We start from the raw sequence: 13,790 nt of genomic DNA on the forward strand, positions 1-13,790 counted from the left end.
CTATCACATGATCCTTTAGAAATCATTCTAATATGATGATTCATTATCAAAGTTGGAAACAGTTCTGCTGCTTAATATTTTTTCATAACCTGTGATGCTTTTTTAGGATACTTTGATGAATAAAAAGTTTTAAAAAAATAATAAAAAAAATAAAATAATTACTTCTTTCAAAAACATTAAAAATAGTAATGTTTCCAAACTTTTGGCCTGTACTGTATGTTTTCGATAAACATAGTAAACATCATTATAATCCCTGATGAGATTTGAATGCGAGAGTGAATGTGAGTGCGATCGAGCGCCGCCTACAGGAATAAAAGCTCCTCACATTAGTAGAGCTGCACATCGACATGGTCAGTTTAGCATCTGTTCTTTGCGTGTTATTTCCATGTAAAAAAAAAAAAAGTTTACGTTTTAAAGTATAATTGACTTCTTCTGTCATTAATTCCAGGCGAAATTCCTCAGTCAAGATCAAATCAACGGTGAGTAGACCGAGGCTAAAGATCGTCTCTCTCAAGACTATAGGCTACAAATCCTTCCTTACAGGCACTGTTTGATTACTAATCTGATTAGTCAGATAAATTCGGTTTGATATTTTTAACACAAGCTAAAAATATATGTTAATATAGAAATTTAGCCACTTTTACACTAACACTTTATAACAGCACATTATAAAACGCGTTTGATACTGTACAGTACTGTATATAACAACAACATACATCTTTACCATGACTTTTTATCAATTTAACACATCCTTGCTAAATAAAAGTATTCTTTTAAAAAAAAATTTATGACTCACCCCAAACTTTTAAACGGGAGTGTATAATATTACAAAAATATTTATATTTTAAATTAATGCTGTTCTTTTTTAAAAACTTTTTATTCATTAAAAAAAAAAACTTTCCAAAAATGATAACAAATCAGCATTTAGAGTGATTTCTGAAGGATCATGTGTCAGTGAAGACTGGAGTAATGATGCTGAAAATACAGCTTTGAGCACGGGAATAAATTATATTTTAACATATAGTCAAATAGAAAGCCATTATTTTACATTGTAATAATATTTCACAATATTTCAGTATTTTTTATCCAATAAATGCAGGCTTAATGAGCAGAAAAGACTTTCAAAACATTAAAAATAGTAATTTTCTGACTGGTACTGTATATATATAACATCTACTAAACATTATATACATGTTTATTGCAGTTATAATGGGAATTTTATTATAAAGCATTGCTTTGATGAGAAATCTATTCAACAGAAGCTATTCTTCCATTCTTCCTTTATTCTTCTTTATTCCACTGGAGACAAAGTGGCATTTGTTGTGTTGATTTCACTTCAGCGGAGCGATTACTGCAGCACAAGCACAGTGTAGATCCTCTGATGCGTAAACTGAGAGAGACAACTGAACATGGGAACAAAACATGAGGATAAAAGCAGGAACATAACCGACTGATAATGCATGATTTACACCATAAACACGAAGATATAACCTGCACAGAAATCTTGAGGGCTCCTGTCTGGCTTTGATTCATTCGTCCACCTGCGGTTGTTGATAATGCTGTAATCTTGATTCCCTCTTAAACAGGTTGTCTCAGTTTATGCCAGAACAAATCCTTCATTTGGGATTAGAGAGATTCTTTGCCAAACTGTGTCCAATCCTTATAAAACACAAACATTCATATCTGTCTTTTGGATACATTTTAAACCAAAACATCTTCTAAGTTAACTTGGTTAAGGGGTGTTTTGTTCTCTGAGGTTGTGTTTGCATACACTTCTGTGCATATTAATATGTTTTTGTCTTCATCCAGAGTACAAAGAGTGTTTTTCGCTGTACGACCAGAAGCGCATTGGTAAAATGAAGACGCAGGATCTGCTGACGGTCATGAGATCTCTGGGCCGATGTCCGACCCTGCCAGAGCTCGACAGACACTTACTGACACATAACATCGGTATAGTATCTACAGGCAAACCAAACTTTATTCAGACACCTTCAACATTTCTCACATTATCACAGTTTATTCGCTATAGTTTCGAAAATGGTACTAAAATATGAGCAGAACTCAGTTGATATTTGGTTTTGTCCGTCCTTCTGTTAGACTGTCTCACACATGAATTATGTTGAATATCTGTCAGCTGTTAAATTTAACTACACAATTAGATAATACCAGTTTAGCTCAACCAGTGACCAAGCAATGCTTCATTTTGTTCAGTCTGTGTGTAAAAAGAGCATTAGCAATTAAAGACAAAACACTTCAGCAAAACATGATCAGCTCAAAGTGTCCCAATCATTTATGGTCCCAAATTTGTATAAGTGTTACTGGTAGTCACTGTATGAAGAGTTATTGGGTATAATATGTCACAGTTTGCTTTATTTAGCTCTCCTCACTTACATAAATGAACTATAGTGTCCTGCACTCACTAGAGAAAAATATACAAAATTATGTCTGGTGTCTGAATAATTGTTCAAGCTACAAAATAATGATTGTTTCCAAATGGGGTTCCTAAAACTCCTCCCCTTCTGCTCCTTACCTGTCAATCAAACAGATAGTCCCGCCCCACACTCACTCTAGAGAGTGCAACTTTTTCAATTGAAAATAGTCCTCGTGAAAGAGTTATAATCGATAAACTAAACAAGCCGGCTACAAGCATGAGGGAAAGAACTACAATCCCATGAAGCAATGTGAATCACATAATCAAAAAAAGACTGATGGATAAATATAAAATATTGATTTAAAGATTTTTATTATAAACAATATATTTTATGTATATAATATGCATTTACCAATGTTTGTAACATTCACAGTGGAGTGGATGGATGCTAAAGATTGGATGCTAATTGCTGGAGATTGTGCTGTGGAATCATGGGTAATGTAGTTTTTCACCAGGAATTCTTTAAAACTGAGGCTTGAATGGCCAGAAACACCAGCGATTTCAAAGCGTGTTTTTGAGACTGTCTTTGGTTCACTGCAGTTTTATGGAGGAAATACTCAGCAATGCTGTCGACTTATGAATTTGCACATGGTTTGTCTTAAAGCATTTTAAAAACACCACATAGACACATAAACAACATTAAAAGCTGGATTTTCACCACAGGAGGACTTTAAGTTGGAAGTCATTAGGAGAAAATGAATGAGATTGTATTGTTTGAGTCAAGGTGGCTCATTGAAAACGATCAGTGACGACTCTGAACATTAAACCGAGAGACTGGAAGTATTTGAACATCCAAACAAATGACTCACACCAGTGTTAGGTTATCAGATAGATGTCCTCCTAAACGTCCAATCCCCAGGTAAAGTCAACAGCGTAAACTTTGCTTACTAAGTAAAATAAACTGGAAATCAGTAGGAGTACGTGTATGAAACTCAACAATAACAGTCTCAGACTTCAGGGCCGAGTATATCCAGATAAGGACAGTGAACAGGGAAAGATGGTTTATAGAGTCACACTGATGAAAAACAGCACATCCAGTGATTTTTATTGGAAAGGAGAGACATATGAACTGACTTCACATGATGAAATGCTTGACAAATGTGTTGAAATGTACTAAATATAAACCTGGCGGAATGAATTTGACTCTCAGCCTGTCAGACGTGATCAAGCGGCTTCCGCATCCGAAGCTTTTTGGCAAAGTGTTTGACTCTGTCTGTCCTAGATAAGAGCGGCGAGTTGGACTTCTCCACGTTTCTCAGCGTGATGCACGCGCAGATCCGCCGGGAAAACCCTCGGGATGAGATCCTGCGGGCCGTGAGGCTGATGGACACGGAGAAGCGAGGCTTCATCACGGCGTCGGAGCTCAGGGTCAGACTGACGGGCTTTGGAGAACAACTCACAGATCAAGAAGGTATGATACGTTCAAGTCCCACACTGTAAACTGTGATCAGTTGACTTAACTTAAAACAAAGTGAACTTCAACTTAATTTAGCAAAAATAAACTTGATGTGTAATTCAAAATATTAAGTTATGTGGACTTGACATAATTAAGTTATGTCAAGCTGATAATTCCGCATAAATTAAAGGGTTAGTTCACCCAAAAATGAAAATTGTGTCAGTAATGACTCTCCCTCATGTTGTTCCAGCCCCGTAAGACTTTCGTTCATCTTCAGAACACAAATTAAGTTATTTTTTATTAAATCTGAGAGCTGTCTCACTCCTCCATAGGCTTCTCTGTTATTGAAACTTGCCGGCCCAGAAACTTAGTAAAGACAATGTTTAAAATAGTCCAAGTGACTCCAGTGGCTCAATCTTAAGTTCATCAAGCGACGAGAATACTTTTTGTTGGCAAAAAACAAACAAAAATAACTACTTTATTCTACTATTAATTTCCTTTTCTCTGGGCCTCGAGTTTTTTCACGTAGTGATTTAGATATTTTTGATAAAAAAAAAAAAAGCAGCGCTTCTGTGTTGCACGTCACACGCATCACACACATGACCAGCGTCGGCCAATAGTGAGCCTACGTGTGACGTACAACCCAGACGCGCTGCGCTGTTACACTACGTGAAAAGACTTGAGGCCCAGAGAGAAGGAAATGAATAGTGGAATAAAGTCGTTATTTTTGTTTGTTTTTTGCGCACAAAAAGTATTCTCGTCGCTTGATAAACTTAAGATTGAGCCACTGGAGTCACTTGGACTATATTAACGATGTCTTTACTAACTTTCTGGGCCGGCAAGTTTCAATCACAGGGAAGCCTATGGAGCAGTGAGACAGCTCTCAGATTTAATAAAAAATATCTTAATTTGTGTTCTGAAGATGAACGAAAGTCTTACGGGGTTGGAACAACATGAGGGTGAGTAATTACTGACAGCATTTCCATTTTTGGGTGAACTAACACTTTATTTTTTTCAATTACGCGTGAAGTTTATTTACTTAATTTTAAGGCAATGGATTTCCTCACTTTTTTTAACAACTTAACTTTGCAAAAATAAACTTCATTCGTAATTGAAAAAATTAAGTTATGTGGACTTGTCAGCTTGACTTAACTTAATTATGTCAAGTCCACATAACTTATTATTTTCAATTACGCATAAAGTTTATTTTTGCAAAGTTAAGTTGAAGTTCACTTTTTTTAAGTTACCGTATTTTCCGCACTATAAGGCGCACTTAAAAGCCTTTAATTTTTTCAAAAAACGACAGTGCGCCTTATAATCCGGAGCGCCTTATATATGGATCTGGCGCCTTATATTAATGTCTGTAAAACAACCGCTGACTTAAACCTTTTGTTTATACTTTCGCCTAGCACCGGAGCGCGAGCCTCCGCTGACTGCGCGCGCACCTCCCCAAACAGACGAGGCATTTATACTTGACGCAACTGTTTTGTTTTAGACTGAACACCAGACCATACAACTGATTTAGACGCGCAAACTGGGTGCCGGCGGTGTGATGAGATGTACTAATATCCGTCTGCTCGGGCAGATTCGGCTCAAAGTCGTGCATCTTCGGATGCGGAGGCGCGCGCGCTGTCACAATGACGTCATTTTGCCGCGCGCGCGCCTCCGCATCCGAAGATGCACGACTTTGAGCCGAATCTGCCCGAGCAGACGGATATTAGTTTTTTATTACCTTCGCGTTCATGCGGACGCGTCGAGTATAAACAAGGTTTTACAGCTCAGCCACTTGTTTTTTTCATATTTTTTTGCAAGTGGTAGATCTTGGTTTACATTTGGACTTTGGATGTGATCTTAGGCTTGAAAAGGTTGGTGACCACTGCATAACGCAAACCCAGTCAAACGTTTGACTGCAGTATCTTCTATTCTATGCGCCTTATAATCCGGTGCGCCCTATATATGAAAACAGTTCTAAAATAGGCCATTCATTGAAGGTGCGCCTTATAATCCGGTGCGCCTTATAGTGCGGAAAATACGGGTAAGTTAACTGATCACTTTTTATAGTGTGGGAAGGTCGTATTTACGATTTGGTAAGTTATGTGTGTCCTTCCTTCAGGTCATTTTGACCCGAAACTCTTTTTTTTTTTTTTTTTTTTTTTTTCATTAGAGGGGTACAAGACCCTAGGACTTTTGTCGCACTTTAACCACGAATACACACTCACACAAAAATGAATGGATTCGAGGAGTTTTGTGGTTGAAATTTTAAAAAGTAACAAATCATTCCCTCACGGGTCAATTTGACCCCCTTAGGAATGAATGGAATGTGAGGAATGTTTCAGTATACATGGTAAAAATAAAAAAATACTCAAAATTCTAACAAAAAATTTTAAAACTTTACCCAAAAATTTTGTTTATAATGTTTACATGTGTATCTGATCTGAATGAATACTGAAGCTAACTGACTTTAGGACTCAGCTGAACAGCTCATTTGCTCCATATAGAGCTATAAGGACATCTAGAGTCATGAAATATCATGTTATATTATTATTTTTCCACAAGAGGTCTGCTAAGACACCCAATGTAAGATATTTAGAGCTGATTTAAAAGGTTTATGCATGAAATTGTGAGTTATTTTGAATTTAAGTTGAAAGAATGTGAGGAATGTGCTTAAATGACTATTTATTTATTATTTATTGATCAAATCTAGTTATTTAAAGGTAAATAAAATAAAAATTAACAATAAAAATTAATTAAAATAGAAAACATATCATCAAAATGAAATAAAATAAGCTTTCTGGACAAATAAATAAATAAATGAAGTATAATTTTAGGGCTTCGGGTCATTTTGACCCGCGAGGGAAAGATGTGTTTCCAAACGCAAGGGAAGGATGAGGGTTATGTCACTTGAGGCATATGAAACTAAATATGAACTAATTTGCATACAATTCCAGAAGAGAAATCTGAACATTTGATAAAGGCAGGTTCAAAAATCATTTTTTAATTTTGTCGAAATTATTAGAGTTAAAGTTTTTTTTTAGAGGAGATTTTGGATTTCTCTTTTTTTCACTCCAAAAATCAGGGAATAAAATAAAAAATTCAACATGTTTTTAAGGAAGAACATGCTCTTTAAATTAAGAGAATGATAAATAAACAAGCCTCTCTCACAATTTTTTTGTTGAGAATATGGCTTTTAAAGATATGTATGTGTAATGGAGATAAATAAATGTGTATTTTAGATGTTTTTTTCCCCCACTAATGTAAAAAAAAAAAAAAACTATTTTGGAAGCAAAATATCCCAAAATGAAAAACAAAACAAGTAGGAAACATGTTGCAAATTCTGACTTTTTATGTCAAATGCAACGCTGAATATTGAAAACATCTTCAGTCCAGAAACAATCCAGAACATATCAAGCATAGAAATGACTTCTTTCACTCAGCTTAGCTAATTCCTCATCATGTTAACTCTGTGAAATCTAATCAAGATGTTTATGTCCCAGTTGAGGAGCTGCTGAGTGAAGCCGGCGTGGCGTTCGATGGACAGATCCACTACCAGGACTTTGCCAAGATGGTGACGCTTCTGACGGTCGATGCCGAACACACTTCAGACCAGCTATAAATCAGCCTCTAAATCTTCCTAAAACAGCAAAAAAATGAAATGCCTTCACGACCCTGACCATATTTAACTGATAAACACCCTGCCAAACCCATTCAATCATTAACTAACGGTGGGATTGGTGTGAAAGTGACCAGATGCGTCTATGTGACTTTTTAAGTGGTTTTCTGACTTTCCAGAAACTTCAGTACAAGTTAAGATTTCAGATTATTAGTGATTATTAGAGTATTGAGTTTGAAATTGTGATCATAGTGCCCTCTTGTGTTTATAGAGACTATTTATAACATCACTAGCTGTGATGTTTCACGTTTCACACAACAGAAAGGATTTTTTATTTTTGTCTCAAGCTGAAAAACAATAAATGTGTGTCTCTCTCTCTCTGTACAAACATCTTTAAACAGTTTATTATAACCTATTAAAAGCAAGAACTGAAAGCAGACTCTGTTGTTTTGTGAACCGAACCATCCTTGCCTGGTAAAGCTCATAAATTCCCCTGTCGTGGTGTTAATGTGTCTGTGTGGAGATAATAAACTAAAGCCTCAGTCCAGCGCAGTAGATCTGCTCTCAAATGTTAATTAGATGGAATAACAGTAAAAGTTAACTTTGTAATTGTGTTTATGAGGAAAACAAACATTGCTATGATAAGACAGGACTTTATTATGTCCTTCAAATGGACAATATAGTAACACTGTTTACATTCATTTCCGTTCGGACCATCACCTTCACATGGCTGAGGTCACTGACACAGCTTTATTACACTTCAGATGAGCAATACATTTTAATTATTTCTGAATTTCCAGGCAATAAATGCAAACAGAAAAAAAAGGAGGTTGGAAAACAAGAAATGAATAATGTACTTCAAGTTGCAGCTTTAACATCTTCTTCATGTACAGTGTGATCACGCATGAACTCATAGCAGTTTCAGTCTCAGGGCTGAGATTGTTTTTTAAAAGCAACACAATTTTACTCCAGATGTGAGTAAAAGTGGAGAAAAAGGGGTTTGTCAAATATTTATAATAAATATAATAAAGCATATATAGTTGTATCTTAACACAATTATTAAGATGCATAAGCAATTATAGTAATTAAATGTGCAACTTTTTAGTGTATTTTATTTTTTAAGTAGGCATATTTGTGCAATAACATTTGACCTCAAACATGAGTAAAAAGAAAAATATGAGGTTGCTCAAATAATACATAATTTTAAGATATAATAACAACGTGTGTGTGTATATATATATATATATATATATATATATATATATATATAAGCCTTTTTTCAAGAGTTAAACATTTCGATTAATAGTAAAATTCCAATATTCCTTATATTATTCATATTATGAATTAAGAATTTTAAACGAGAAAACCATTTCTAAAGCTTAATAAAACATTTTGTATGAATCTTAATGGAACGAGGGAATGGAATATTTGATGTGAGTCATAAATTTAATTTCAAAATATGAAAATATGTTTAAGTTTAAGAATTACACAAAATGTTTAATTAAGCTCTAGTTTTATATATATATATATGTGTGTGTGTGTGTGTGTGTGTGTGTGTGTGTGTGTGTGTGTGTGTGTGTGTGTGTGTGTGCATTTTTCAAGATATATAAGGATTGTTGTTGTATCTTAATACAATTAATAATTATTTTGGTTACACTTTATTTTAGGTGTCTGTGTTACAGTGTAATTATACATTTAAGTACTCAGTAATAATAATTAACTACATGTTAGGGTGAATTGCATGTAATAATGCATAATTTAGTTATTTCAATAGCAACTACATGTAGCATATGTAACAATGACACTGTAAAATAAAGCGTTACCATTATTTTATATAATTATATTGAGCAATTGATTTTTTTAATATATATATATATATATATTTTTTTTTTTTTGCAATGCAATGCAAGAATATCTGGCTCCAAACATTAGTAAAAGTGGAAATTATATATGCATAAAAAAAGAAAAGCAGTGCAGCATAAGACTCTGTACATCCAGGTGTGCTTCACGCGCGCCTTTACGCGGAATAAAACCATAAGCATTAAAAAAGCGGACAAATGTTTTAGTTCTTGACACAACAATGATATAATAAAAAATAGATTTCCTCCAGTCTACCTCATAACAGCGCAGTCTGTGGACGGGAGCACGTCCGTTTGCCCGTTCACCACCGATAACCGGTAATCCTCGGTCTCCATCACGTTCAGCGGAATCCCGGCCTGACTGTCGCGCGCCTTCGCGGTTCCGGAGAACGGGCGGATCTGACAACTATTGGCGATCGCGGGAGACGAGATCCTCCAGAAGAAGTCCTTCAACATCTTCCTGAACTCCCTGCGCATGAGACAGTACAACACCGGGTTCAGGCAGCTGTTCGAGTGCGCCAGGCAGATGGTGACCGGGAACACGTACGTGTGGAGCGCGTAGTAGATCTTATCCCATTGGATTACGTTAAACTTCACCAGGACTCCCCAGAAAGTGATGGCGTGGTTGGGAAGCCAGCAGATGAAGAACGACAGGACGACGATCGTGACGGATTTGGTGACTTTAGACCTGCGTTTGGGGAAGTTGTTGTTCATGCTGCGTTGGCGGATGAGGCGTAGAAGGAGAATGTAACAAATGATGGTGATGAGCATCGGGATCACGAACGCAACTAAGATTTTCTGGAGGTGATAGAGAGCGTGCCCACGCTGGCCGTTAGGAAAACGCGTTAGGCATAGTTTAACACCGTCGATTGTGTTCACCCCGGTGAATATCCCCGTGGGCACCGAGGCCACCGTAGCCAGGAGCCACAGGAGCGCGCTTACAAGTTTAACCGAGCAGCGCGTGTTGCGCGTTCGGTCCTTAAGCGCGGACGCAACGGACCAGTACCGCGTAACGCTCATGGCAGTGAGAAAAAACGCGCTCGCATACACGTTCATCACGGTCACCGTGACCACTACTTTACACATTGCGTGTCCGAAGGGCCAGGTGAAGTCCATCGCCGTGTCCACCGCCCAGAAGGGCAGCGTGAGGACGAACTGGAAGTCCGTGACCGCGAGGTTCATAATGAAGTAGTTAATTGTGGATTTCTTCCTCCCCTGGCGGACTCTCATAAGGAAGAAAACTAGCAGGTTTCCCACTAGACCCACCGCGCACACCACCGAGTACACGATGGAGATCATGACGCGGAGCCCGAGGGTCCCGTCCGCGGCCACGTCGATGTCCTCCAGGTTGTTGATTCGGTTAAGCTCGGAACCGGAGCCGTTAAAGGAGCTCTGGTTCAGGTATTCCGCCATCATGTCCTGCTCGGCGTCAGGTGCCCGGTGCAGCCCGGGGATGTGAAGGGCTTGCATCACGAGAGGGAACACTGTAACGGGGGAGGAGTGCGCGCAACGTCCAGACACACCGGAGACTCCCGCGCCATGACGGAGCTCTCACGGTGCGCGGTGCCGCTGCTGGTGCAGATGCGCGCGCGCGGCTTTATGAAACCTGCGCCACCTGAAGCCCCGCCCACATGGGTGGAGTCTAGATGAGCCACACCCCCTTAAGACCAGGTTTGACTTATTTTACTTTATATAAGGTGAATTCAGTTTGATTGGGACACTTTTCCCCAGTCATCTCAATGGCAAAAAGTGTTCCAATCAACCTGAATTCACCGCTATGTGCTAAAATACAGTCAAACCTAAATTTATTCAGACACCTTTCTCACATTATCAGTTTATTCGCTATTGTTTCGAAATTGGTAATAAAATATGACAAGAACTCATATTTTGGTTTTGTCCGTCCTTCTGTTAGACTGTCTCCCACATGAATTATGTTGAATATCTGTCAGCTGTTAAATTTAACTACACAATTAGATAATACCAGTTTAGCTCAACCAGTGACCAAGCAATGCTTCATTGTGTTCAGTCTGTGTGTAAAAAGAGCATTAGCAATTAAAGACAAAACACTTCAGCAAAACATGATCAGCTCAAAGTGTCTGGATCATTTATGGTCCCAAATTTGTATAAATGTTACTGGTAGTCTCTGTATGAGAATTATTGGGTATAATATGTAACAGTTTACTTTATTTTGCTCTCCTCACTTACATAAATATAGTGTCCTGCACACACTAGTAAAACTATATAAAAAATTATATCTGGCGTCTGAATTACAGTACACGGGTGTATATGAAATCATTCACATAAGTTACAGTAGAACTGATCAAACATCAATATAACCAAAACTCGGACATAAATAAACAAAAGAATAAACACAGTTGTGGAACAGACTCAGGAAACAAGTTTGGATTGTTTGGGTGCCAAAGAAACATACAAAGGTGGGTAACACTTTATTTTACAGTGTCCTTGTTACTTGTTACATGTACTTACCATAGTAATACATGGCAGTCATGGCCTAGTGGTTAGGGAGTTGGACTGGTAACCCAAAGATTGCTGGTTCGATTCCAGAGCCGGTGGGAAATGACTGAGGTTCCCTTGAGCAAGGCACCTAACCCCTAATCTGCCCGCTGCTCTGGGTGTGTGTATCCACGTTTGCAGTGTGTGTGTGTGTTAACTACTCACTACTCTGCTCCTAATGTGTGTGCATTAACTTGGATGGGTTAAATGCAGAGGTCAAATTCCAAGTATGGGTTACCATACTTGGCCGTCACGTGTCACTTTCACTTTTTTTTTCACTTCTTAATAACAGTAAATTATGCATGATTACATGCAACTAACCCTAATCCTATAGTAAGTGCATGTTGTTAATTAATATTACAGTTTTTCTCAGTCGCTTTGGTGCATTTCTCACATCACTATTTACATTTGCACAACAGTTAGTTCAACCTCCACAACATTTAGTCATTTGTGCACATCATAGTAGCAGTTTCTCATTCCTTCCAACAAACTGCAGATGCTTTTGGACATGCATCAGTTGCTTCCATACAACTCTCTGCTGTTTTATAACATTATCATTTGCTTATGTCATGTCAGTCAAAATTAACTATTCTTGTGAATGCTGAATAGTCATTCCATATAAAACTAATAGTCCTCATTTCATTGCTTGAGTCATTACATACACAAATGTTGAACTAGTTGTCAAAATCTGTCAAGCAAATTTTACAATTTTTTTTAAATCTTTTTTTTTTTCTGAAAAAAGCAAGACCCTTTCTCTTTTTCTGACTGCAAGAGATGATATTCGCTGTGATGTAGATGAAAATATGTGGCCAGACAGAGAGGAACGTCTGGATGTGCATGAATGATTACAGTACTATGTATGTTGTATGTTCAGTTCCAATATGTCCTGCAATATTGTTTCCAGTTGTGCACAGCTCTACCCAAAGGGAGTTTATGTTTGTTGTAAATAAGGGTGTATTTGTTCGTTTGCACAATGCTGTGAACAAATTAGAATTGCAAAGAGCATTTGCAGTTAAAATGTGAAACATGCATATTCAGTGTCTTGTACTCAGTTACCTCACTAAATACAGTAATGTGTAACTTTACTGTATTTTTCAAATGGCTGTGCAAATAGTATTGAGTAGTATTGAGCATTTTCAGGTAGTGTCACCAAGATCTGACTTTTTTGCCTGTCATAATGAAAACATGACAAAGCCATTTGACTATCTTGTTCATAAACAATGGTGTCAGGACTTTTCATCTTGATGACACTGACACTTTCATTGACATGAATACTTGCTTTTGAGGAATGAGCGATCTCCATTTTGAGCAAGTGACACGCTTTTGCAGGTTATCAACTAGGTTTTGCAGTTTGTACTAATTGTTTTGAGAACTGCATTAACTGTTGTGCAAATGTAAATAGTGATGTGAGAAATGCACCAAAGCGACTGAGAAAAACTGTAGTAGCTTGTAGCTTTCCTGTAGCTCAGTGGTAAGAGCATTGCGTTAACAACCTATGTATACCTATGTATAAATGTATAGGATAACGCAATGTAAGTCGCTTTGGATAAAAGCGTCTGCCAAATGCATAAATGTAAATATTACACATTTACCTGACAGACACTGGTCGCTGTCCTCACCCTCCCTCTCCTGGCCACCGTCCTCACCCTCCTGGCCATCCACACGCTGCTGTCTGTCTGGCCACAGATTCTCGTCCACATCACAGCGTATATTCTCCCTTGCGATGCAACGAGGGAAGAAATGGCGTGCATGTCGCAACCATCTGCTAAATGACTAAATGTAAATGTCGCAACCATCCCCTACACTGATCTCCTGTAATATCCTCACACGCAGCGTCCATTGCATGAAGCAGGGACCTCTGATCTTGAGCCCGATGCTCATACACTCTCCACCTCCAAGCGGAGAAATACTCCTCAACAGGATTGAGGAAAGGAGAGTAAGGTGGTAGGAACACCATGACCATCCTTGGATGAGTAGTGA

General features: G+C 37.8%; 2 protein-coding genes across 2 annotated transcripts; one reads left to right on the top strand and one right to left on the bottom strand.

Moving 5' to 3' along the window:
• The first annotated feature begins 295 nt into the window (after positions 1-295).
• On the top strand, positions 296-7,874 carry calml4b (calmodulin-like 4b). The gene is made up of 5 exons (XM_082160798.1): positions 296-350; positions 449-479; positions 1,810-1,950; positions 3,654-3,842; positions 7,322-7,874. The coding sequence occupies exons 1-5, from the start codon at positions 348-350 to the stop codon at positions 7,438-7,440; spliced, it is 483 nt and encodes a 160-aa protein (XP_082016924.1). The 5' UTR covers positions 296-347; the 3' UTR covers positions 7,441-7,874.
• Positions 7,875-8,074: 200 nt separating this feature from the next.
• Positions 8,075-10,940, bottom strand: rxfp3.3b (relaxin family peptide receptor 3.3b). The gene has a single exon (XM_082160726.1). The coding sequence runs from the start codon at positions 10,764-10,766 to the stop codon at positions 9,549-9,551; it is 1,218 nt and encodes a 405-aa protein (XP_082016852.1). The 5' UTR covers positions 10,767-10,940; the 3' UTR covers positions 8,075-9,548.
• Positions 10,941-13,790: the final 2,850 nt, after the last annotated feature.

This window comes from Leuciscus leuciscus (genome assembly GCF_965113295.1).
Source record: "Leuciscus leuciscus genome assembly, chromosome: 25".
Taxonomy (NCBI): domain Eukaryota; kingdom Metazoa; phylum Chordata; class Actinopteri; order Cypriniformes; family Leuciscidae; genus Leuciscus; species Leuciscus leuciscus.